This window comes from Triturus cristatus, chromosome 11 (genome assembly GCF_964204655.1).
Source record: "Triturus cristatus chromosome 11, aTriCri1.1, whole genome shotgun sequence".
Taxonomy (NCBI): Eukaryota; Metazoa; Chordata; class Amphibia; order Caudata; family Salamandridae; genus Triturus; species Triturus cristatus.
In genome coordinates this window covers 581,761,481-581,789,273 of record NC_140594.1, presented here as the reverse complement: position 1 = coordinate 581,789,273, position 27,793 = coordinate 581,761,481, and the positions used below count along the sequence as shown (strand labels likewise).

Below are 27,793 nucleotides of genomic sequence, written 5' to 3'. Positions count from 1 at the left end.
TCACCTAGCTTAGTCCAAACTGTCACATTTGTGGAAGTGTGATGGTGAGTAGGTACTGGCATTTGGCAGCAGTGGCATGGGCAATGGGTGATGCCGCTGAAGTGGCCTCCTGAGAAATATCTTGGACCCTGTCACTTATTTTTTTTTTACAAATTAAGCACTGAATCGAAGTAATTTTATGCATACATTATTTTCACAGAACAAACTAACATCTATGGGCCATATGTAGGTGGGCTAATACCGGTCGGTAACGGCCGAAAATCGGTAAATTTCTCGTTACCGAGCGGTATTTAGCCCTTTGCGATGTAGGAGGCTAGATTTAAGGATTCGGTAATTTACCGATTCGGTATTTTCAGAAATCGGTAAAATACCGAATCGGTAAATTACCGAATCCTTAAATCCTATGTAGGGAGCACTCAAGTGAGTGCATTTTTGGTTTAAGGATTCGTTATTTACCACCAACTACAAGTTGATGGTAAATACCGAATCCCTTTTCAAAAGCAATTTTGTGCTTTTTTAAAAGTGCCATGTGGCAGACATACATGCCCTTAGGGCATGTATGTGCGCCACATGTGCACACATGCACGATTCAGGGGTGCAACAGGGTGTCAATGTGACACCCTGCCACCCTTGAATATGCTCCCCCTATAACCGATTCGGTATTTACCGTATCGGTAATAGTGAATGGCTTCTCATTCATTCCTATGGGACTCCAGGCTCATAGGAATGAATGGGAAGGTATGCCTTATTACCGATTCGGTAAATACCGAATCGGTAATAACGAATATTATCGAATCGGTAAAATGTACCGATTTTTTTTTTACCTACATTCTATTTACCGATTCTTAAATAGCGAATCGGTAAAATTCGGTATTTAGGAATCGGTAAATAGAAATTACCTACATATGGCCCTAAGAGAATACATTATAGACAACATATCACAGATATGCGACAGAACTAGCGGTTGCGTTACTCTCAATACCACCTGCCAGTAAGAGTTCTACACAAATAAATGCAACAGAACACATTAAACAGAATATCTCATATATAGGTCCAACACAGCAAATGTGTGCCATACTTTATCTTATTGCCTTGTTTCAACAACACAAGGCACCAAAACACTAAACAGAAATCCCAAACTAGTATTACAGTCTTTACTCACTCAGTGCAAACTATCTTGCAGACAGTACATCCATCACAGCATGGATATTCCATATAGCTGGCTTTAATGCAATAACCACTAAGAACACAGCCACATCGGAAAAATAACATAGTGCATTGGAGGGAACTTTATAGACACGTCCAAAACAGCTCAGACATTCTACAAAGCCAGCATTCCACCCACTGACTAACCCTAACCGCTGGGCGGTAAAGAAAAATAAATTGTAAGTAAATGGTAAATCGGTCACACTCATTTCAGGAGAGATTTGGTAAAATACAAGAAGTGACCCCTTTAAATCTTACCAAAAGGCCTATTGTGTGATGTATTTTATACAAGCCTGACTTACAAGCCTTGGCATTCAAGCACAGGTCTTCTGTAACAACTTTACCAGGGTGGAAGGGAATATCCTTTAGAAGAGCCACAACATACATTGGATTCATATTTATCCACATAAGACCCCAAAGTATTAGGAAACGGTAGTCATGACAAACAATCTTCTGCCTGATTTTTTCGAGGCACAAAATGTACATATTCTTTCAGTTTTAAACAGCACTGTGCAATACGTGCAACTGATGTAAGCCCATCTTCATGCAATAATAAGTTTACCAGTGGTTTGTAATCAGTCTTCATCCTAGACTTGTTGCCCGGAATATGTAGGGTGACCAGATCTTGAGAATCAAAAACCGGGACATTTGGGAAAAACAGAAGAAGGACTACAATTTTTCATCCACGAAATGGCACAGAATGACAGCTGTCATCAACATAGGATCACAGAAGATGCATTAAGAAAGTAAATAAAATGTAATTTCTACAACCAACTTACTTATAACAGCTGCTAACTAGCAAAGCTTTAGAACACCCAAAAAAGTGCCTCTCACTGTTTTCAGTTAAACCCCTCTAAAAACCGGAACAGGAACCAAAATTGCCCAAATCTGCCAGGACAGCTGGGGAAAAACCAGGACTTTCAGGGCAAATCCGGGACGTCTGGTCACCCCAGGAATATGGCATCCGAAGTGTTTAGTGACCCATAAATACGCCAGTAAACCACACTTGATCACAGAATCCCCCACTCAACTAGGTTGAGCCCTCAATGCAAACACCCATTCATGATTTCCGATATCATAGCTTGAGTTGTCTATGATGTCACTCAGAACCCCAAGCTGAAAAACATTCCTGTAATTCACTTTTTACCCATCTATAATGTTATGTTATGCATGGCCCTCAAAATCATCTGCACCTGCCTTCACCTGCTATGCATGGGAAGAGGAGTAATGGGGAGGAAATATGTAACATGGCATCTCCTCCCTGCTACTAATGTAAAAAAAACACTCTCTGTGCCTTGCCCTCCTTCTATTACAGAAACTCTTCTCCCTGCTTTCCAGAGCTGCTCTGACAGGCTCTGTGAGAGCTCGGAATTCCTTTACGATGTAGCAACAGTGAGTAGCAGCTTTTGCTAACAACTGCTGCTATGTCACAGCAGGGAGTACCAGAATTTGAATCTGGCATTCAAGCTAAAGGCTTCCAATGGAAGCCAGAAATAACATATAGAATTATAGTTCGGTAACAGTGAACTACAGGGATGTTTTTCACAGAGGGATTGTGAGTGACATCAAATAGACAACAAGAACGAACCATCCCCATAGTTCACTTTTTACCCACCTATAATTGTATGTTATGTATAGCCCCCAACATCATCTGTCCTTGCTTTCAACTGCTGTAAAGGACCAAGGAGTAATGGGAGAGTCAGCCATGCATAACCTGACCTCCTCCCCCTGACCCAAATGTGAAACATAAATGCCTCCTTACCTGCCATTCTTACAGCCCCCACCCCTTTCCCGCTTTCCTTCCCCCTCTGCAGCTGCTCTTCCTACTTTCAGTAAAAGCAGACTAGCAACACCGCGCTGACAGGTCTCAGAGAGCCCTGTCAGCCTGTCCTGGAAGGCCTTTTTGACAAGTTTTTTGTAATCAACTATTGCTACATCACAGCAGAGAGTTATCAGATTTAGAAACTGACATAAATGATAGAGCTCATCTATGAGAGCCAGGCACGCAACACCCATTGGACTCAAAGGGCTTCAGCCCCACCCGTCGTGTGTGGCAGCCCGGGATGAGACAGCTCCCGGGCACACACAGCAGCACCCGAGCACTTCACAGGTCTTTAAAAGACCATTTGCATGTTAATGAGGCTTCGCTGTTGTTTCACCCCTTCTAAGAGCCCCTGCAGGTCCACTCTGCCTATTGCTTAAAGATTCAGCCCCCCCCCCCCCCACCCCCCGAAATCTCAGCTCCACTCTGCCTATGGCTTAAAGATTCAGCCCCCCCCGAAATTTTTTCTTAGCCCCCCCCCCCCCCGAAATTTGGCTCTAGTTGCGCCTCTGATGAGAGCCATACATAACAATATTATAATTCCCCAACGGAAAATGGCTTTAGGCAAGGGGCTCCGAAAATGTAATCGCTGACAAATTTCAAATCATTGCTGTATCCCACCCCCCATTTCATGAGGGTCCTAAAAAACTTGGTGTAGTATTCCCAGAGCCCTGCAAATGCTAATCATTTCTTTCTGGAGCATTCCTCGTAACAGCAACAAACCACTCTGTGAGTACTATCCGCTCAGCAGAAATGAAACGGCCTTGTTAATCCACTTTAGATTGCGACTATTTACTTTTTGTGAGCAATAAGGTGTGTGCATTGCAGTATCAATTCTAGCTTAAGGAGACCTCTTTTCTCAGGAGGTTATGCCAAAAGAAACATCCATTGGAAAAGCAACTTAGTTAAAATGACCAACCTAGACCCTGGGCTAAAACTCCAAGTGAGCTCAGGCAGCTGACTAGATCAAAATAAGATCTGGAATGGCACATTATGTTTTAAACACATGGCCGCTCTACTTTCAAAACACCCACGCTATGCTTGAATGATGCATGGACCACCAGGTTCCTGTGTGGCTCAGAAGAAGGTTCCTGCATGGTTGAGAGGGGGGTCCTGAATTTTTCTGAGGTGTTGACCAAAATGAAGAGAAGAGGCTTCAACCATGGAAACTGAGAGGAGGAACATAAAGGTGGAGCAGGGTGGTCCTCAAAATGGTAATCTAGGATAATCAGAATCAGCCCCTAAAGATGGCCAACACCATGAAGCTCCAAGGAGAAAGAGCATATACCAGCAACTGGGGATGTGGTAAAGAGTTTTTAAGTTACATAAGTATTTCGTTGGTGAGTATGAGTTCTGCCCATGCTTGAATGTGAAAGTTTGCACTCACACATGTTTTTGAACATGTAAGGTGACAGCTGAAGCCTTGGTCCTGTAGATAAAGTAGTGGGGGATGTCTTCCGCCCTCCTTAACCATTCTTGCCTACTGTGTCCCAGCGAAAGGTGCTCGATGAGAGCAAACGCATTTATTTATCTTAACGCAGCACAAGATTTAGGTACATATAATCAGACAGACATCCCACGCCGCACAGGAAAACTTCCAACGATCTTCTTAACTGTCCCAGAAACTGTTCAGACCCCTGAGCTTTAGTTACACGCTAGTGGCTCGAGCCAACATGCATTTTAAAGGTAAATTGGGGAATGAAGAGGAAAGGAAAGGACAGGAAGAAATTAGCATGTGACAATCTGTTTAGGATTTTGATTCATGATGTCCAAGACCTTCTTGACTGGAGCAGAACCTGAGGTCCAGGAAGAGGTGGGCCTGATCTCAAGACAGCAGCCAGTCGGAATCCCAGAAAATAAAAATTATGCAGGCAATATTATCTTGAAGATCAGAGTATGGTTTTGTAGAGCAAATCTTGTTTAAGAGTAATTACAATTTGAGGTTAAACCATGAATTTGAGATGGTCTTTTGGAGAAAGGGGAAATGACATGGGGCCATTCACTTATGATCCAGGGGGAAAGAGGCTTTAATGATGTGGATGGGCTGTAGCTTAGTTTTTTTAACAGTGGTTATCACCGTACCAATGATTCCAAGCTGAAAACAGGGAATATACAAAGCATGTGAGTCTATGAAAGATCAGTGCTGGAGGAGTCACATATAGTTATACATTCTTTCTTTTAAAAAGGCCGCTAATGTATGTCTGTAGGAAAATTGTTCATGCCAACTTTTTTCAATCTCCTCGCTTTGGCTCTAAATGTAGCCTTGCATGCTTCACAGCAGCATGAAGTGCTGTGTACCCTGGCTCACTCATAGCTCCTGCAAGCACTCTTGTTTTGTCAAGTTGTATTCCTTCCAAGAAAACTACATGAGCGGATCCTGCATTTCTCAGCGCTCTCGAGCGACCTTTATTTGGAGGCTCTGGCCTCCAGTTTATCCCTTGATTTTAGTGTCCAATGTTACCGCCTGTAATATCCATATAGTCCTTAGCGCTTCAATGAAGCATTCAGATTAGAAAAACAATTCTAAGTAGGCCAGAGCACTCTCATTACAACTTTGACATGCTTAGTATTAATGTATGAACTCACACCAGGTATCTCATATATAAACACAAAAAATGTTCAATTCAGAAATGAATTAAGATGGACACAGGGAAGAGCTGGTTACCTGCACTGGCAATAAAGCCTTCCCAGAATTCCTTGCTGTCTACTGAGTCTGGTGGCGGCGGGGTCCTGGAGGTAGGGGACGTGTTCGGCAGCAGTGGCCTGAGCTCCCCGCTCAGGTGTTCAGGTCCCCAAAGGCTCCTCTTCATGTTCTTATTCAGGCCCGAGACAAGGACGGGCTGCTGTGAGGGGACACAAGGCAACATTTTAAAGGCATGCCTTAAAGGATATTATGCTGTGCGCCATATGCAACAGGTGGGGGTTCTATTATTCCATGTCCAACTCCCACCACACATTCCCAGCCACTGAAATGCCATGTGCTGAAAAGGCATCAGAGATAGTTAGAACATTCGAAGGGGGGGCTTATTAGTCTTAAACTGCTCTTTTTCAAATTGCGAATTACTGTTACCCGGAGATAAACTGGCAAAGAAGGGCACCCAGCGAATTCCCAAGAGGCTGGTGTCACTCAAAGACAGGCAAACATGAAGATAACACCTGACATGTGACTGACTCTGCTGCTGTCGTACCTTCCTTTCAAGAGTTAGCCGCCTTTACTGATGACGTCATAGAAAGTGACGTTGCAGGAAGAGATATCACTAGAAGAAATCTTGCAAACAGTGCATTCAATTTTTGCCGCTTTTTTTATCATTACAGATTATGTGCAAGGACAAGGTGGGGAGGGATTAAAAAGAGTAGGGGAAGAGGCGGGAGTAGGGAGGGTATAAAGGTGTCATGGGAGGAAGATCCAGCTCTTCCTGACACCTAGCAGCGCTGGGAGGGTAGGAAAAAGTTAGTCCACCCACCCACCCTACAGGCTGTAGGCAAAGGGCACGGGTGTCGATTGTTCTTAGCGTGCCAGTTTTGGACAGGTTGCACGGCATTTGGCGGTACGGTACTTTGGAGGAGTGGTGAGTCACATATGAGCGGATCCAACCCACGGGGGGGGGGGAGGGTACACAGGTAACTGATAGCGGGACGCGGGATGCAATGAGCAACAAAAGAAATTCACGATGCTTTGAGGGCAAGTAAAGGTGAGAATGGGGAGATGAAGGTCAACGAGTGAAAGGGGAGGAGTGAAATAGGTGAGATGGATTTGAGAGTTGCTAAGGGAGAATGAGTCTGTATGGTATGATAAAAGTTATATTTGCATTTAGGTACTGTTAGCAAAGTTTAACTGTTGCAACCTTGTCCTAATAAATGGCCTTTTACGCTTCAAGTAACAGCCTGGAGTGTAGTTATGCTGTCAAGAAATAAAAGGGTCATAGAAAGAGATATTCATCCTGTGGCAGAGCAGCACAATGTGTAACCGTGAAAATTAGGTTCAACTCTCAGCTTCTATGATTAAATGAATTTTCTCCTGAGCTCAGCTCTGCTCACCCACAGGATCACATGACCGGGTCACCGCCGGTTCCATCACCGTGGCTGCTGAAGGCACGACGTTTGTGAACACATCAGGGCACGTCAAGGTATTTATGCCCAGTAGAGCACATTGCCTTGAGGCTATGTCCGTCGACAATTTTGACACAGCCAGTCGCTGCTCATTTAGTAACATTCGCTATGCGTGAGAATCAGCTGTTTCGGTGCGCCACCTATATCTCCAAGTAAATTACGTTGTTCTCACTCAGGATGCTTGAATATTAAGGTCTCTTTTTTAAGTTCAGAAATGCTTTATTATAGAATGCAAAAAAAATACAAAATGTAAAAATACAGATCAATACAATCCAAGCATGAAGAATAAAATAATGTAATATGAAACAACGTTTCCATTCTATAAACATAAAACAAATAAACAGAAGGAGAATGTATATGTATAAACCATCAAAATTAGTAATGCATAACCTATAAGTTATATTGAGGTCTCTTAGTGTGAGGAATCCCCCAGAATTCCAAACAGACTAGTCCACCTCTGCTACTGATTTAAGTCTGTAATGCAGATAAAGTTTGTTCTGCGGCCTGAAGTCTAGTCCCTCTTTCAAATGAGCAAAAGTGTAAAGGGGGACTGTCAAGAAAAATAAACTGGGAGAAAAGTTAGCCCATAAAATCGAAGAGCGTTTTCAGGATACAGGGAGCAGCTGCTGCCTCATATTAAAATTGTCACTGCACAGTTTTTTATCACATTAAATAAATACAAGTGCTAAGCCCATTTCTAAATGGCTCCTAATTTTGGAACTGGGAGATTAAATGATTTAGCAAAGACACACAATATGGTTGAAGAGGTGGAAGAAAGAGACATAAGTCTAATGTGGCCAGAGTCTGGGTTCCTGGAGGAGACAGCCCTAGCACAAAACAAACAAGCATTGGCATAGCCAATAGGTCTCACCTTTGGGACCTTATAAGGGTTTAGCCATGCAACAGTTGCATAACTAAATACTTATAAGGTCCCAAAAGCAAGACCTATTGGCTATGCCAAGCGGCCGTGCGGCCGCGAAAGTGATCGCGATCAAACATCAAAGCGGCCGTGCGGCCCCGAAAGTAAACGCGATCAAGCGCGGCGCGCGCACCCGCACACATGCACGGTAGCTCTAGGCTGGCCTGGTAGCACTTTTTGGAGCCCTCTCAATAAGTCTCGCCAGACCAGCGCATGCGCTGGGTCAGGCGAGACCTAAAACACGATGGTAGACTCTAGTCATCTTATTTTGATGGAAGAATCTTCTGGCGGATTCCTCACCTTATGAATATGTCTATGCCTCACACTAGTCCAGAGAACTTTCCCACAGAAATGAATATGTCTAGAATTCACACTGGTCCAGAGAACTTTTCCCACAGAAATGACTCCTTAGTGACATCACCGGAGTGTAATAGATTCAAACCAGGAAGCTGGCATCATTGCCTAGTTTTCATTGATATGATCTTGCGCTCTCACTCAGTGTCTCCCTGACAAATTATTCACCTTTCAACAGCGACTAGGTAAAATGTCTCTGCAAAGGCCCTTAGGGGGTTATGCCTTGCAGATGGTGATTTGAGATATCCTTTTGGACCCCCCACGGCAAATGTATGTGGTGTCTGTTACTGAGACATGATACCATGACCTGCAACTCCCATGCACCAGATGGCCATCACAGAGCGGGATGCCAAGTTATTTTTGGCTAAGACCCATAGGAAGACTCAAATAGATTGCCTCTCTGAAAGGTAAGTCACCTTCCAGAGAGCATTCTAAGAGATCCTAAGAGTTCTTCCCAAGATAATCACAAAAAGTGCCATAGGATGGCAAGTATTCTTTTTCCTGAAGGAAGCAATCCCATTTCTGAGACCTTTCAGAGTCTCATCGTTGCTCCCTGATCCCAAACTCTTCCTCGATGCCATGCAAACCTGCAGCGCCTAATATGAGACTGGAGTTTCCCAGTCCTTCGGCTGACAAAATGCAGGGCGAGGCCTTCTGGCTATTGATGCTGTATCTTTTCATAAGAGCTCCACAACCCTCTGGGCTACTCCCTAAGGGGGCTCTGTTCCAGCAGGCTTGGCGACTCTGGTGACTCGGGTACTAAGAGCCTTACACTCAGGCTCTTGCACTGATTTCAAAGATGATTACAACCCTACCTGTGGAGCCTACTCTAGTGCTAGCCGAGGAGGCGATAGGGGAAGTATTATCCGTGTGGCAAAGGAGAAAGTCAAGGCTAATTTTAACAATTTCTCTATTGTGTGCACTATCCCATGGCCCAAACTTTCATCCACTTAGAGACTTTTGGTTCAGAATCTGATGCCTTGGCTAGGGAGGATAAGGACTATGGCTGGACAAAGCATGACTCAGAGGCTGATCCCGTCCTGCCATCTTACAACACAGATGCTGGCATCTACTTGGACTTACAAAATGCCAGTGGCCTAAATACCTCTCTAGAAGCTGACATTCCATGACCCTCTGATCCTGCTGAAGAGGAGATCTAATTTTTTACAGCAGTTGTCCAGAACGTGGGGGGCACCTTGGAATTGACTTTGCATTCTGCAGAAGTGAAGTTGAATATTCTGAAGGATATCATGCAGTCCTCCAAAACTACTGATGAGCCCTTGCTTCTGTTAATAGCACTGTCCTAGACCCTACAATGATTGCATTGGAGAAACCCTTCACAACTCCATCAGTCGTCAGGCAGATCGCCAGATGTCTTAGGCCCAATCCGGGTGATATACATTTTTTGTCCTCCCACCAGAGTGTCTGGTGTGTCAAACACCGTATTCACAGCTGCACCTCAACGCCTTTCCTAAGGCTCCTATAGATAGGGAATCCAAGAAGCTTGATGCCTTGGGTCACAACATTTTTACCTCCATCAGCCTAGCTAATTCAGCTGCCTTTAAAGCCGATACGTCCATGTGTTAGAATTGGCAAAACTTGTAACTGTCAGCCTGACAGACCATATGAAAAAGGCATTCTCTGACCTGATGTGTGAGGCCCAAGATACATCAAACAGACCCTGAAGTGTGGTCTTGACTCTGCGGACAGCGATGCTGTCACACTTTGTCAGCACACTTGAATGCGTTCCACTGACTTTTCAGGAGATGTCTGGGCTATGCTTGTGGACATATTCTTTGACAGTGAGCAGCTATTCAGAAAGAAAGTTGACTCCACCTTGGAATATTTCAAGAACAGCAGAGCTGCATAGTGCTCCCTGGCTTCAGTCACCCCTGCAAGGCAATGTCAACAACAATATCAGAAGTATTCAGGATGTGCGGTCCCAACAAACGCAGCTCTCACAGCCATGTACAGCAGCTATATCTACCCTTTTGAGGCAGGGGTGGATTCAGAGGGGGTCGCCAGCAGCAGCATGCCTATCCCCAATGTCCACAACAGGCTCTAATGCACCAAACCCCCTTTTAAGGGCTTCCTCTCCCAACTTTACCTTCTGGTGAGCATATCCCGTTTTCTCAGTCGGGGTGGTGTTCAAAACAAGACACTAGGGGGCATATTCACAACACAATTACGGAGCGTGGTGTTTCGCCATAATTGGTAACGCTGTGCTCCAATATTCCGAAAATGCGGGGATGCGCTGTACCTACATTGCAGGGAATGATTGTTCATGTGCAGGAAGGTGTCCCTTCCTGCATATAAACAATCACTAATGGCGATTTGTAACTTCTATGTGTGCTGCATTGTGCAACACATATACAAGTTGCAACTCGTCATTATCTAATGATTGTTTGTGTGCAGGAAGGGACACCTTCCTGCACTTGAACAATCACTGATGGTGATTTGCTCTATCTATGTGTGCTGCAGAATGCAGCACATATAGAAACAGCAAAAACGAGGAGAAATGAATAATTTCTCCTCGTTACGCCAGTTTAAGACCAGGTTTTCCCTGGTCTTATTTTTGGAGCTGCTCCATATTTATGACAGCCTTGTAAATAGGGGGTGTCGTCAAAAAGCAATGGGTGTTGCGGCGGAAACCTGTTTTGTTCTAATTCCTGCGTGAATAGGGGAATTATTTACAAGGCGGCCTTAAGCCACGTTAAGTTATTAATAAGGCGAAGAGGTTATCCCCACCAGAACGTTAAAAAAAGTGATGTTCTGGTGGCGATACCCCCTTATAAATATGCCCCTTGGTGTCACAGCTGACCAACAGGGGCTATGTCTTTCCCTTCCTATCCACCCCCAAGACCACTCCCCTCCATTGGAGCAGGCTCCAAAGGATCATGTCTCAAACCCCTTTCAGTTTGCGATACTTCCATTCGGACTGATGACAGCCCCACCAATCCTTACGAAGACGCTAATGGTAGTGGCAGACCTGGTGCGGAGGCCGGACATCCTTGCACTGCTGTATTTGAATGACTGGCTGCTGCAGATAGAATCCCTGGCGCTAGTCCAGGACCTGGGCTTTACCATCAGTGTCCAAAAGTCTTACCTCACTTCCACACAGCGGATGGCATTTATTGGGGGTGTTGCATGACATAATCTTTATGAAGGCCTTCCATCCTCCATGGAGGCTCTTTTACATTCAGACATTGAATCTAATGTGCCTGCCGCAAGCTTAAATCCCAGTCCTGCAGGTCCTTTGCCTGCTGGGTCTCATGCATCCTGTTGGTGGCGGACACCACTAGGTGCTTGACAGCCCTTGAATGGTGTCTGAGGAGGTAGCGGCAGAAACATCAAGGAAGCCTTTAGGCTTAGCTGCGGATCTTTTATTCAGTGAATTAAGTTCTGCTCTGGTGAATGCACTGCTTGAACCTTCTGAAAATTCACCCATCCAGATTCTATCCGAAATACCACTACCGTCTATTACAACAACAAACATGGCGGCGGAGGGTCAGGGATTTTATGTTGGGAGGTAACTTGCCTGTAGATGTTGGTGCAATAATGGGGAGCCTTCCCAGAAGCAGTCTGTCTCACAGGCTCTCTCAGTGTGGCGAGGATGAGCTCAGTCGTCACTCAGTGGAGGTCCTCATGCGTGAGCTCCACCCCAAGATGACAAAAGTGACTTTCTCCAGATTGGGGTTTCCATTCATGGATCTCTCCCAGCTGTGGCCCCTCTATAAGAGCAGAGGGGCGTCGCCCCCATGCTGCCAATGCCAGCACTGCAAAGGTGAAAAAGAAAATGGTAATAAAATGAATTTATTACCCATTTTATTTTTCACAACACCAGTCTGAGCTGTGTTTGAGGACAGGGGCCACCGCTGCTGATTGGCAGCAGGGAGGGGTGCTCACTCCACCAGTTTACACTGCGCATGCCATTTTGGCCGACTGTCTTGTGACGGCCAGCCTGACATACCCAGTGCAAACCTCTCCACCCCACTCAGCTGTCTTAGACAGCTGGGTGGAGAGCAGGCACGGGCCCCCAGTACCTGCTGGAGCGTCGCTGCAGCACGCTCCAGCCAACCCTGGAGTTGCCTTCATGCTGCTTAACATTACCAGCAGCATGAGAGCAGCGTCTGGAGTGGTGTGGAGAATACCTTCATGCTGCTTAACATTACCAGCAGCATGAGAGCGGCGTCTAGAGTGGTGTGGAGAATGCCTTCATGCTGCTTAACATTACCAGCAGCATGAGAGCAGCGTCTGGAGTGGTGTGGAGAATGCCTTCATGCTGCTTAACATTACCAGCAGCATGAGAGCGGCGTCTGGAGTGGTGTGGAGAATGCATTCATGCTGCTTAACATTACCAGCAGCATGAGAGCGGCGTCTGGAGTGGTGTGGAGAATGCCTTCATGCTGCTTAACATTACCAGCAGCATGAGAGCGGCGTCTGGAGTGGTGTGGAGAATGCCTTCATGCTGCTTAACATTACCAGCAGCGTGAGAGCGGCGTCTGGAGTGGTGTGGAGAATGCCTTCATGCTGCTTAACATTACCAGCAGCATGAGAGCGGCGTCTGGAGTGGTGTGGAGAATGCCTTCATTCTGCTTAACATTACCAGCAGCATGAGAGCGGCGTCTGGAGTGGTGTGGAGAATGCCTTCATGCTGCTTAACATTACCAGCAGCATGAGAGCGGCATCTGGAGTGGTGTGGAGAATGCCTTCATGCTGCTTAACATTACCAGCAGCATGAGAGCAGCGTCTGGAGTGGTGTGGAGAATGCCTTCATGCTGCTTAACATTACCAGCAGCATGAGAGCAGCGTCTGGAGTGGTGTGGAGAACGCCTTCATGCTGCTTAACATTACCAGCAGCATGAGAGCGGCGTCTGGAGTGGTGTGGAGAACGCCTTCATTCTGCTTAACATTACCAGCAGCATGAGAGCAGCGTCTGGAGTGGTGTGGAGAACGCCTTCATGCTGCTTAACATTACCAGCAGCATGAGAGCAGCGTCTGGAGTGGTGTGGAGAATGCCTTCATGCTGCTTAACATTACCAGCAGCATGAGAGCAGCGTCTGGAGAGGTGTGGAGAATGCCTTCATGCTGCTTAACATTACCAGCAGCATGAGAGCGGCGTCTGGAGTGGTGTGGAGAACGCCTTCATGCTGCTTAACATTACCAGCAGCGTGAGAGCGGCGTCTGGAGTGGTGTGGAGAATGCCTTCATGCTGCTTAACATTACCAGCAGCATGAGAGCAGCGTCTGGAGTGGTGTGGAGAATGCCTTCATGCTGCTTAACATTACCAGCAGCATGAGAGCAGCGTCTGGAGTGGTGTGGAGAATGCCTTCATGCTGCTTAACATTACCAGCAGCATGAGAGTAGCGTCTGGACTGGTGTGGAGAATGCCTTCATGCTGCTTAACATTACCAGCAGCATGAGAGCGGCGTCTGGAGTGGTGTGGAGAATTGCTGAAGACCAGCGACGATGGACTGAAACGAGGACCGGAGGATACGAGCCAGCGCATGTGGTGGGTAAGTACATTTTTTTATTTTTTATTTCCTACTTTTTAGTATGCAGGTAATGTGCCATGGTACGCTAGTCCTTTATGTATCATATTGTGTTGTTATGATTCGATGCGTGTGTAATGACTCGTAAACTATACTGTGGAAGTCGCGATACGTATTCAAATCACTTTGAGCGTAAGGTATATATTTAAACTGCTACCATGCAGAGTACATTGAAGTATGGCCTGAATGTATGGCTTTAAGATGCATTTCCATTTTTGGGCCTACATACGGTTCACTTTCTGTCTCCCATAATGCTAAAATACATTCCGATGTCTGCTTTGCTGAGCCTTAAAGTACTCTTGTTTAGGTCTGGCAATGCCACAGGACTTCATGCATACTGAGTTGTCCTCTGCGCTGTGTAACAAGTCCTGGTTACTGGTACTTTACATTATTTTATCGCCCAAATGGCAGGCAACAAAGGACTGCAAGGTAACATAATTTTAATTGAGGTAGCAGGGGCTGCTTTCCTGCCTGGCTTGTGCGCTAAAAAACATTTGGGTTGCTTGATGGCACATAGACATCTTCTGGCCATGTGCCCCAACCAGAAACAATACCAAATTCAGTGTAACTGGTGGTGGGGGTATTGTGGCACGAGAGGGATGAGAACTGCCAGGAAATGACATCGGTTTGGCCTAAAATCTCGCGATTTCATATGTTGCTGTGAAGCATGCGCTGCACGTCGTTAGAACAACGCACCAACATATTCCACTTTGAAACCCGAGGAAGTAGACGCAGCGCTACGTCTGCTCTTTGCAGTGCAAGCTGGGTTCCAGAATTGGGAATGCATTCCAATGTACTCCTATGTCATGTAAAAGCTGCCGGGAGTAAAGGCACCAAAATGGGTTTTAGGAAACAAACACAAAAGTATATAGCAAATGCTCCTCGTGGCTTATTTAGAAATTTCGGCTAAGTGTTGAATTCCTCCTTTAGAACTTGGCTGCAGTAGCGCGTTGCTGCTTTTTACTTTGTTAATAAGGCACTACCTGCTCCTGTACTCTGTTGACACGCTAAATCTGGCAACTCGGAGTGCTGTGACATAATGCTCCTTGTGGTGTTAATTATTATCTGCGAAGAATAGCAACAGACATACACATTAAAACAAAACATCTTTGAAGTCACTAATACCAGGAAAATGGGAAGGGCAGGAGGTAGCCCCCGTCGAGCTGTCCTTTGCTAGGCTCCTTAGCTGTGGCTGTGTGCAGTCCCTCACACACACGGCAGGGGGAGCTGTGTGGGACATCTGTGCATGGTGCAATGGCGACCAGTAAAGGCAGGACCAATATACATTGGGGCAGATTTACAAGCTCCTTGCGCCACTTTTGCGTCACTTCTCCCATGTTAAACGTGACACAAAATTGGCGCAAGGGGCTTGTTAATCTGCCCCATTATTTGTATGTCTTCCATTCACTCCCCTGCGTCAGTTTTGAAATAGTGACTCCACCAGGAGGGTTCTGAAAGAGATCATTTTACTAGGAATGTCCAATTTTTTGTGTGTGCATTTTTATATAGCGCGAACTCGACCCGAAGATATTGGAGCGCTTTACATGAGCACCGTATTTACATTACACATTCAGGCACGGGGAGATTAAGTGATTTGCCCAAAATCACAGGATGTGGACGCGACCTCGAGGCTCGAACCCTGGTTTCCTGCACCAAAGTCGGCAGTTTAAGCCGACGGACACAGAGCGCTGCTAAACAGTAGGGGCGAGGATGTGGTCTGTTATGATTGTTCCTCTGCTGAGTCGTGTCTATATAAACATATATGGCGAGAAACAGTGAGAGATAGCGCTTCATGTTGCAGCTCTTCCGTTTCCAGGCACTGTCATTAACAGGTCATTGGCGAGTAAAACGGGGTGTGTTGTTCTACCGTTTCGAACCCCTTGCTCCCACCTCAGCCCGGGCATTGCTAGTCAGTGGTTGCCTCACCAAATATTTAGGGCACAAGCCGCCACTGATCTCCTTGCTCTGCCCTGGAACAGGAAGTATCCTCAGTTTTGTGCCATACTTTTCCTGCCCAATGGCACTCTGGGAATGCCTTTAGGTTCAGTTGATTTCGGGACCTAATGTAAGCGTTCCCATCCATTCCGTTTCTGTCTAAAGTACTGGTGAAGGCGCAGGAGGATTGGGCCTAGCAGCTTCTGATTGCTCCAGATTGAGCGAGGAGGATCTGGTACCCTGCTCTGTTGTCACTCAGCATGTGGTGTCTCTTCCCATCCCACTCAGCGTGGACCTGCTCCCACTGCAGTCGCAAGCATGGAGTTTAAGGGTACCAGTTAGAATCTTTCTGCCTTCCAGATGAGGTGGCAGCCTGCACCAAGCACATATATGCAAGGCAGGAAGGGATTCATCCTTTTACATCTTGTCTGTCAGACAACTTTGCTTCTTTTGTCCTTTGCACAGCTTGGTCTGGCAGTGGCTACAGTTGAAAGTTACCTTGCTGCTCTGTCTGCATTTATGTGTCTTCCAGGCCCAACGTCATTGTTTAAATCGCCACTAGTGGCAAATGTTCGATAAGTTTTGCTTTATTTGTTCCCTCCCACTCTTTATTATTTCCCAGTTGAATTGAAACCTTTTTTTTTATTGTCTTGATGGCATCTTCATTTGACCTGATGCACAGTTGCCCAGTTCAACTTCTTATTCTAAAAACACCTGTTTGATGGTTTAGAGAATCTCAGGCCCTTTTGCTTTGTTCATCTTTTCAGTCTTCTACCTGGATAAGCTGGTCCTTTGAAGCTGTTCCACCATCTTATCCAAGGTGATTTTGGCATTTGCTATGGGCCAGTCTATTGCCCGTCCATCTTTCTTTCCTCCTCAGCATCCAACCAGAGAGGACAAACGTCTGGACCTCAGGTGTGTGGTGCCATACTACATAGATCACACACAAAACAACAGAGATGATAACCAGCACTTTATGGGCTTCACTGGAGCTAAAAAGGGCAAGACAATGACCACATTTACCATTTTGCATTGGACCATTCTCTGCATCAAGCTCTCCTATATCCTGGCCATGCTAGAACACGTGGATGACATCCCTGCTTATTTTCCAGGGGCTATGGCTGCTGGTCAAGCCCTTTCCAGCGGCATCCCGGTTGCCAACATTGCTGGCACTTATGTGGTCATCCTTGCATACCTTTCCAAAGCACTACTGCCTCACATCTCAGGCCTCCATTTCCAGGGCCGGACTGGCTGTAGTGGGCACGGGGCATGTCCCTGGTGGGCCGGAAGGGTGGGGTCCGGTATTGTACCTGTGGGGGCCGGTTTTGTTACTGGGGGACAGTTTTGCAACAGTGCTGCAATATCGGCCTCCTGTAACTAAAGCGGGAGCTATGCTTCTCGATAGACCCCCCCCCTCTCCAGGGGCTGGTCGAGCAGCAATCCTCCAGGGCTGGTTGCTGTTCCCAGTCTGGCCGTGTCCATTTCCCAGGTGGCCTTCGGGTAACTGAGAGCTATGCTGCATGATTTCCTTGGCTAAGGGGCACTCCTCTATCATTTCCCAGAGATGTATTGGTTTGGTACTCATTACTCATTCATAAGCCGAGGAATCAGCAAAAGAAAAAGTTAATTTCCTTCCGTATGATATTTCTGGTGCATACGTAATCTTTCAGGAGATTCGTCACCACCATTCCCCCGCCTTGATGAGCTAGCGTTGTGATTAATAAGATCCCAAGATATACAATCATCTTATGTGCCCGTATTTGTTGCTGCTGCGGCTCTCTTGGCTCCTTGCCGCACGTCTCGATGGGGTGCAGGAACAGTATCAGAAACTGACACCAGTGCACTGGTTGCTACCTCATGAACTCCAGTGACACTGCAGCCTGAAGTAGAATCATTACAAAAGGGGGTGGTGATGGACGGAGCATCAGAACCAATCAAACACTCACACCCAGTCAAGAGATCTGGGTTTAATCCATCACCGTTCTTTAGCCCACTCTGCCACCCCAGTTCAGACATGGCCATATGCAAATCAGTCTGACCCTGTGCCTCATGGGAACAGTCCAGCCAGAACTGCCAAGCCATGCCTTCCCTGGACCGGAAACAAGCTTCCTAGGACCGGTTTCTGGCATTTCAGTCGTCTTCAGCCAGGCTTGCTTGAATCCAGTGGCAAAGTGAGCAAGGGACTTGTGTCTGAGCATACCCTGCCAACTTATGGCGAACAAACCGTTACAAAAGGGGGTGGTGATGAACGGAGCATCAGAACCAATCAAACACTCACACCCAGTCAAGAGATCTGGGTTTAATCCATCACCGTTCTTTAGCCCACTCTGCCACCCCAGTTCAGACATGGCCATATGCAAATCAGTCTGACCCTGTGCCTCATGGGAGCAGTCCAGCCAGAACTGCCAAGCCATGCCTTCCCTGGACCGTCCATCACCACCCCCTTTTGTACCGCTGAAGTAGAATCATGGCTAGAGTTAGTGGTGCTGGAGAGTCATTGCTGGGGAACAGTTTTCCAGCCCTGTCTGAAGCCTGGATGGAGTGTTCATTAGGTGAGGAAACTGAGAAAGATTATATATCCACCAGAAATATTGTTATAGAAGGTAAGTGCATTTTTTTTACTTTTGTTGCATAGCCTAATTCTAGTCTGTCAGGAGGCATAATTATAGGACCCAGTGACCCTGGAAGAGGCCATTTATTTACAAGGGGGAGGAGAGACAAATATAGCTAGGATCTTCCTCTTGGGACTAGGAAACAAATTGTGGATAACCTCAGTTGTCTCCTTGCTTTGACACAGGAGGGAGTGTACACACCTTGGGTGTGGTGGAGTTTGTTGGTCAGGGTTAGCCAAGGGTAAGGAGCCCAAAACACAGAGGGAATGTATCCTGGTGTCAAAGAATCAAAAAGTGATGCTGTCTCATAATCACCAGGCTCTCTCTAACGCTTTAACTTCAGCCATGTGGTCGGCCATTTTGCCCAGGAGTAGGGTTCAGTCTACCTCATGTCAAGGGTGTAGAGCCAGTGTCTGCCTTATGTGGACACAATATACCTTCCCGCCACTGCGATAACAAAGGACTAGAGAAGTTTCCTTGAAACATTTAGATTTTTTGATGAATTCTTAACATCTAATTGTCGGCTTTTGAATTTTTTATATTCAAAGGAAGGATGTGTCGCATCGGAAAGTAAATTTAATCTTTGATGATCAGGGATATAATCTGTATCTCTCGCCCACTAGGAAGTAATTTTTCAATCATGACTACTACCTAGCAGGTGACAGGTATTTTTTATTATGTATCATTTTTGCAGTACATGATGGTGAACTGTAATTAAGGGCTTTGTATTTCTCTGTAGCCTCTTTTAAATTAATAAAAAAAAGAAGCTTATTTAGTAACCAACCAACCAACCAAGTTTCTCTTTGCAAAGTAAAATGTGAACAAGTACAGACTGTCTGGAACAATATGAAAAGGAAGAGACACTGCCTTTGTGTGGGAAGGCCCGGATGGGCTGAGTCTGCTTTCAGAAAAAGATCTGCTGTCATGCATCACAAAGGCCTTTTGTGTGCCAAGCTCACTGCTATAATCAGCAATTCACCTGCACTTTCAGTTTATTTCAGTTCAGCGGGCATTAATGCAAGCCATACATGGAGTGCTTGAAAGTGAATCCAGAGCTCCTCGCCAGCCAATCGGTGAAGGGTGGCAAAAAAGACCTTCCTCCAGCCTTGAGGCATGCAAGGTAATGCAGAACTGCAAAGAGCAGGTGCAAGCTGTCTACTTCTGACAGTGCACATTCTGCATTTGCAGGCTGAAGTCATTGAGAGGAGCGGATCCTAGTTCCACGGACCACTGATGTCCCCCTCCAATGCCCTATTCACAATGGGCTACTTTTTGTAGCATTATATTTCACATCCTTAGAAGAGACTGGTGGCAGTGCTCCCATATTGTGAATGTGAATACTAAGGGGCCGATTCAGATATTGTTAGGAAGGGCCCCGGATGAGATTCGGTATTGTCAAATCCCACTCGGAACCCTTGCTTCCAACCGAATCGTAAAGCTTTTCCAACAACTGATTACGATCCTCAAAACAGTTCGAGCGGACCAAATACAAAAGGCATCCAGACAGCCTGAGTCTTTCAGAGCCGATTCGTACAGCTCTGTGAACACGGTTTACGGACGAGCGATTTCGATGACCGATTTGGCCAGCCGTTCCGATTCGGTATGCCAGAGACGAAACGGCTGCCGGAATCTGTCTTTGGGGGCCCACTGTGTGCCCGCTTCACTCAGAGGCGTCCAAATGTGGCCTGTTGGGGTACCCAAGGGACCCCTCTTCCCAACCATGCACAATGTGGTAGGCACCATGGGGTGCCTGCCACAGGGTGCAAGGTTTTCCCCAACCACCCCTTTTTTCAATGGGAGCCTGTGTTTGCTTTTGGGACACAGGCTCCCATTAAAGTCAATGTGAGTCCGACCGAACGAGGCTGGGAGGCATCGTAGTTTGTCGCCCAGACTCATAGGACCTGACTTGTTTGGAAACTAGTCCGGAACTGATTCGATCGGGATGGATTCCTAACGACATCAGAATCAGACCCTAAGATGGAGATCTGCTGTCTCATAAAGGCCTCTGTGCACGATAAGGCATACAGCTGATTTCCATCACATTAACACAAAGAAGTCAGGCAGTGTGCACCTGGCTGTTCATAACCTCTTTGCACAGCCAAGGGTTGGTGAATTCCTGATGCGCAACGACAGAGGCTGCTCACAGCGCAATGAAAAAGCTTTACATTGTAAGCTTTGCGAATCTGACTCATGATGTGTACAGAGCTAACTCCTTAACTGTGCCGTGGGATTAGTCGGCTCAGAGACCCTAGATTGCTCTAGTGTACTTGCCTGATTCATTTGCCCCCAGTGCTAGTAAGAGTCCTGTGATACTTGTTGCCTACCTGCACTGAGTCTGCCCTGCAGATCAAGTGTCTAATTATGAGTTTGGTGGTCCATAGGCCCGCCAAATTCGCAGTGGAGGTGCGGTGGCGGTCGGGGACCACTGCACCAGTAGTCCGACTGCCGTATTGCAACTACAACGGTTGGACCGCCATAGGACAGCCATAACCGCCAGGGATCCACGATCCCTGGTGGTGGTGTGGCAGTCTGAGGGCCACAATGTGCTGGTGGTGCCGCTGCGGTACCGCCAAGCATATTACGAGTTTCATCACCTCCACAGATTTCATAGCAGTGAGCCTGCCATGAAACCTGTGGCGGAGAGGAAACTAAGGGGGCCCTATAGGGCCCACTGTTCCCTCATGGCCTGATGATGCATGCAGGGGGGCACATGGTGTGCTCCCCTTTCTGCATGCTCCCCCTGTCCTGCATGGAATGGACTGCACTGTCCATGCCGTGCAGGAACAGGCTTTGGTGTTCCCATTGCAGTGCGTTTTTAATTGGAACTGGCATGGGAATGCCAAAGGACCACAGGAAAACTCATACTCCGGTCGGTGGCGGTGAGGTTTGGGGCATGCCGCCCCACTCGCGCACCGCAAAATTCATAATCAGGCCGTAAGATTTTTGTGCATTACAGTTTGGAGGAACAGCCTGGTTTTAGGTTGTCCTGCTGGCTATGCCCTCTTGAATTTGGGAGATCAAGCCATTTCAGGAAGCCAGCTCTACAGTGAATGACAATATGGGTTCATCATCTGACTAATGCTGGCCTAAGAGCTTTGAGGTAACAGTGCATGAATAAGCACCAGTGATTCCCTGTCGAGCCAACTGTAGGCAATAGAAGGATGTTCTTAAGTGGATACTGCAACCTGGGCAAGATGGAGTTGTTAGGTTTTATGAAGGGTGGCAACTGTTAGGTCTTAAATCCTGATTTGCGTTTAAGGACCTTATTTAAGTATCTTTGTCAGTAGCAAGAGATGGTGCCAATAAAAGAAATGTCCAAGATATATATATATATATTCACTGAAAAAACCATAGGTTTCACACACGTTATAGTTAGGAATTATCATTTACAAAACCTTGCAAATTCACTTAAAAAACCATAGGTTTCACACATGTTATAGTTAGCTGTACATTTCACTCGTAAAAAACCAATGAAATTCCACGTTATAGTTAGATCAGGTAACTATAACTTGCGCGACCGCAATCCACAATGTGTAATTTCAGATGTCATCATTGATGTCATGAGTGATGTCACTGACCATGTCATGAGTGATGTACTATGTGACGTCATCAGCAGTTTATTGTGGGCGCGCAAGTTATAGTTACCTGTATATATATATATTCACTGAAAAAACCATAGGTTTCACACATGTTATAGTTAGCTGGACATTTTACTGATAAAAAACCAATGAAATTCCCCCGTTATAGTTACTGTAGGCAACTATAACTCACGCGACCGCAATCCTCTGCTGATGCTAATACTGTATTTAGACACTTATTTGCCCATATCTTCTTCCATTAAATTTTAGCTATACATATATTACAAATATTTTTTTTTCATAAAGACACATATGTCATCAGCAGAGGATTACGGTCGCGTGAGTTATAGTTGCCTACAGTAACTATAACGGGGGAATTTCATTGGTTTTTTATCAGTAAAATGTCCAGCTAACTATAACATGTGTGAAACCTATGGTTTTTTCAGTGAATTAGCAAGGTTTTTTAAATGCTATTTCCTAACTATAACGTGTGTGAAACCTATGGTTTTTTCAGTGAATTTGTACGGTTTTTTAAATGCTAAGTTACTTTACGCCATTTGTGGCGTGCGCGCCCACTTAACGCAGTTCGTTCCGTGCACGGTTTTTATCAACTTTAATAAGCCCTGTACATTTGGTGGCCTTCGGCCACCAAAAGCACAGGGGGTGAGGTCAATGTGGATAGTGTTTTTTTTATTTCGATTTTATAATTTCATGTTGCCAAAATTACGTTTTTTTTCTCTATTAATAAGCCCTGCACATTTGGTGGCCTGCGGCCACCAAAAGCACAGGGGGTGGGGTAAGTGTGGATAGTGTTTTTTTTATTTTTATTTTTTTACCGTAAGCGTACGGTAAGCTTACGGTAAGCGTACGGTAAGCGTACGGTAAGCGTACCCCGCGAAATTGCCGAAAAAAAAATAAAACCGTTTTTGCTCTTGGGGGATGTTTGGGGACTCCCTCAACATGACTATGTGGGAGGGAGTTGTCAAAACAGCCCCGTAACATGTTTTTGGCCATCATGTTTGATAAACAACACTCAGTGCGAGAGACAAAATGGCGGACGCCGCTTCCTGGTTTCGGCCGATTCGAATGTTTACTAAGATCTAAGAGCCAATCAGAATCGCCCTCGCGCACGCCACCGTAAGCTTACGGTAAGCGTACGGTAAGCGTACCGTAAGCGTACCGTAAGCGGGCTCAGATATATATATTGATTTAAAGGCTATTTTCTCAGAATCTACTGAACAGATTTACACCAAACCTACAAAAGGCACTTCCTTGACCTAGGGACTACCTCTCTGCCAAATTTCTAGTAATTCTGTTCAGCCGTTCGGGCTGTAGCTCGTTCTAAAGGTCCTATGGAAAAATGCATGGGAAAAACGCGTTTTGGGACCCCCCTTTTATCTCAGCCCCCGCTTGACGAATCCCCCCGAGACTTTCAGGGTAGGAGCGGAGCGTAGCGCCCCACCTATTTTGAGAAATTCGCGAGGATTCGTCGACCGGCGCCAAAGTTATTCAAAATAGAATGTTGAGGTTTTCCTATGGAAACGTGGTCCTAACTATAACTACCTACTGGCGACCGCCAGTAGGTAATATATATCTATATTACCTACTGGCGGTCGCCAGTAGGTAGTTATAGTTAGGACCACGTTTCCATAGGAAAACCTCAACATTCTATTTTGAATAACTTTGGCGCCGGTCGACGAATCCTCGCGAATTTCTCAAAATAGGTGGGGCGCTACGCTCCGCTCCTACCCTGAAAGTCTCGGGGGGATTCGTCAAGCGGGGGCTGAGATAAAAGGGGGGTCCCAAAACGCGTTTTTCCCATGCATTTTTCCATAGGACCTTTAGAACGAGCTACAGCCCGAACGGCTGAACAGAATTACTAGAAATTTGGCAGAGAGGTAGTCCCTAGGTCAAGGAAGTGCCTTTTGTAGGTTTGGTGTAAATCTGTTCAGTAGATTCTGAGAAAATAGCCTTTAAATCAATATATATATCTGAGCCCGCTTACGGTACGCTTACCGTACGCTTACGGTAAGCGTACGGTGGCGTGCGCGAGCGCGATTCTGATTGGCTCTTAGATCTTAGTAAACATTCGAATCGGCAGAAACCAGGAAGCGGCGTCCGCCATTTTGTCTACCGCACTGAGTGTTATGTATCAAACATGATGGCCAAAAACATGTTACGGGGATGTTTTGACAACTCCCTCTCACATAGTCATGTTGAGGGAGTCCCCAAACATCCCCCAAGAGCAAAAACGGCATTATTTTTTTTTCGGCAATTTCGCGGGGTACGCTTACCGTACGCTTACCGTAAGCGTACGGTAAAAAAATAAAAATAAAAAAAACACTATCCACACTTTCTCCACCCCTTGTGCAAATGGTGGCCGAAGGCCACCATTTGTGCATGGCTTATCAGAGCACAGAAATTTCCCAAAAAATTTCAACAGATTACCTATCACAAGGAAGCGCATAATATGTCCTCCATGTGCGCACGGTGCGCGAAGCGCATCGTGCGTACATGGCCCATCTAGCGTAACGTGGGCACGGCACTAACTGCGTAAAGTGGGTGCGCGGTGCGCGAAGCGCACCGTGTGCTCACGGAACGAACTGCGTTAAGTGGACGCGCACGCCACGAATGGCGTAAAGTCACTTAGCATTTAAAAAACCGTACAAATTCACTGAAAAAACCATAGGTTTCACACACGTTATAGTTAGGAATTAGCATTTAAAAAACCTTGCAAATTCACTGAAAAAACCATAGGTTTCACACATGTTATAGTTAGCGGAAATTTTACTGATAAAAAACCAATGAAATTGCCCCGTTATAGTTAGTGCTGGCAACTATAACTCACGCGACCGCAATCTTCTGCTGATGACATATGTGTCTTTATGAAAAAAAAATATTTGTAATATATGTATAGCTAAAAATGTATGGAAGAAGACATGGGCAAATAAGTGTCTAAATACAGTATTAGCATCAGCAGAAGATTGCGGTCGCGTGAGTTATAGTTGCCAGCACTAACTATAACGGGGCAATTTCATTGGTTTTTTATCAGTAAAATTTCCGCTAACTATAACATGTGTGAAACCTATGGTTTTTTCAGTGAATATATATATATACAGTTCCACAAAGTGCCCAAAAGCGGAACGCACTCCCAGTTCGCATTCTCCAATTGAGGGAAGATACAACTGCACTCGGCGCCAGCAGAGCCTGACGCGTTTCAGGTAAACCACCCTTCTTCATAGGCTTTTCTGCATATTGACAAACTGCAAGCAAAACGACAACCAGTTACTTTAGTCCCTTATTTATTGCAGTTAGCACAATCAAACTCAGGTGCCAAAGTTCACACTCCAGTGAGTAATTTCAAAGCAATGTATACTGGGAATAGTAGTCCTTCAAATATGACCCTAGTGGGCTGATTGCAGTTCCATCAATAAAATTAATTCAAAGTCACAAATGCAATTGCACATAACTTCCCCGTTCAAGTTTTCTTCACAACAAGTCCGCCACGCTGATTTAGGCACCAGCAGCGGAGCCGCTCCAATGGGCAGCGGTGCGCTCCCCGGCCGGGTCGGCCTTAAATTATACAGTTCCACAAATATACATTCACTGAAAAAACCAAAAGGTTATAGTTATGTGAGTATGTCAGTGACAACATTAACTTTTTGAACTATAAAAACACAGAAATTCACCAGTTATAGTTAGTAGAGCTAACTATAACTTGCACCCCCGTCAGGCACTGCTTATGACCTCATATATTATATCACTCATGACATGTTCTATGTTATCATTTATGACATCACTGATGACATCTCAAATGACATCATTGAGTACGTCATCCAATGAGTGTGTAAGTTTGTTTTATTTTTTACATAGTAGTGAGTAGCTACCATATTACTTTTCTACCTAATTTTGAACAGCCTGTGTCCAGCTAATGGGTGTGTTTACAAAACGCATGTGCTCCTAATGCATCATAGGTGTGAAGAAGTGTGAAGAAGTATTGAACATGTTATAAATCTTTGTATTGAAGGGTAGTTCTGTGTGCAGGTGACAGTTGCAGACTTGCGTTCAGCATGTTCCACACAAGTTTACATAATACATACTAAGTATTGTAAGCAGCCTTGAGTTATTAGACAGAATTGTCACAGCATGACAATTTCTACATAACATAGAAGACCGTATACACCAGGTATTAACGTACGTACATGTGCTTCTTTTGCATTGGAAGATGGGCTATCTGTAAAGTTTTCACCACAGTATGACGACTGCAGGCAATATAATCTTCAGCCCCTTAGGACCTTGGTTATTTTAAGAAAATTGTGTCTTTTTTATAAGGGTTGCATACAGTGTACACTGTTCTTAGTAGATACTTTTTAATACACTGTGGTGTATTTCTTATGAGAGTTTCACTGTCTGCAAACAGAGTGGTACAGTGCTACATAGAGTAAACACTGTTTACAGTACCCACTTTTTTACTCATTTCAACTTCATTTCTCAATGTATTTTCGGTAACTGTGAGGGGTTTGATACAGATAAAAGATGTCCGTAGTAGAGCATTACATTTTGAACCGACGTTTAGTATCTTAAGTAACTTGGCTTTTTCTGGCAGTTGTATACATAGTGAACACTGTGTGCAATGAGGGTTTCACATATAGCTGTGGTTGATTGGTAATGTGAACTGGGCTACCCATGAAGTGTATGGTATAGGGTCAAAGTTGCACATAACACATGCTTGCTGCACTTGGTGGAGTTGTATCTATGATGGCATTAATGATGTTTCATGTTATTCTGAGCTATTTTGTACTTGCTTTCAGTTCTCCGATGCCATACTAGGTCATAGAGTAATGTGTACAATAGAATCTTGGATGATATCATGAGTGATATCATCAATTATGCCTTTAATGATGTAATCAGTGATGTAATAAATGATGTCATAGACTGTCATGAGTGATGTAATAAGCAAGGTCATAAGCAGTGCATGGCGGGGCGCAAGTTATAGTTAGCTTTGCTAACCACAACTGGTGATTTTCTGTGTTTTTTTGTTGTTCAAGATCAAGACGTTAAAGTGACATATTCACCTAAGTATAACATTATTTTAACCTTTGGTTTTTCCAGTCCAGTGAATTTCTTAATTAAAAAAACCAGATCTTTTTATCACACCTAACTATACCGTTACTTTAATCTTAGTTCTTTTCAGTGAATTACTAGGGAATTTTTAATGTAAAGTAATATTTTATTATTATACGTAAAGCCTTTGGCCGCGGGCGGTGGGGAAATGACAAAATTGTAGAGAAAACACGCTGTCCATCAGCCTGAAAAATGGCAGGAACACAGTTGCATACTTCTAAGGTGGAAGGGGCAGGGCCAAACGGGAGGAGCTTGTAGGTGATTTAGCGCCTTTGCATAGGCAGCAGCAATTAAAAGGCAGAACCATGGACTCAGCTCTCAGACCAGGAGACAAAATAAATTGTAGAGACTACACACTGTCCATCAGCTAGGGGTTGCTCCTCTGTTATGGTGGAGGAGCGTCACCTACTGAAAAATAAAGTGATAAAACTATTTAATTTTTATACTGATCCATCAAAGCCTTGCCAAAGCTATTAGCAGCACAAAAAAAGCATTTCCTGTGATTCAATATTTTTGCTGTATATGTATAAAGTTGGCGGTACTGTGGTGGTCTATATTTTGGCTTTGATAATACTATAGGT

General features: G+C 45.2%; 1 protein-coding gene across 2 annotated transcripts in view; it reads right to left on the bottom strand.

Annotated features, from left to right (window-relative positions):
* Positions 1-27,793, bottom strand: part of HR (HR lysine demethylase and nuclear receptor corepressor) — a 388,960-nt gene that overhangs the window by 110,553 nt on the left and 250,614 nt on the right. For both annotated transcript variants that reach the window (XM_085633820.1, XM_085633818.1), the window contains one exon: positions 5,694-5,871. In XM_085633820.1, coding sequence (XP_085489946.1) covers positions 5,694-5,871 — 178 coding nt within the window. The remainder of the gene's footprint in view (positions 1-5,693; positions 5,872-27,793) is intronic.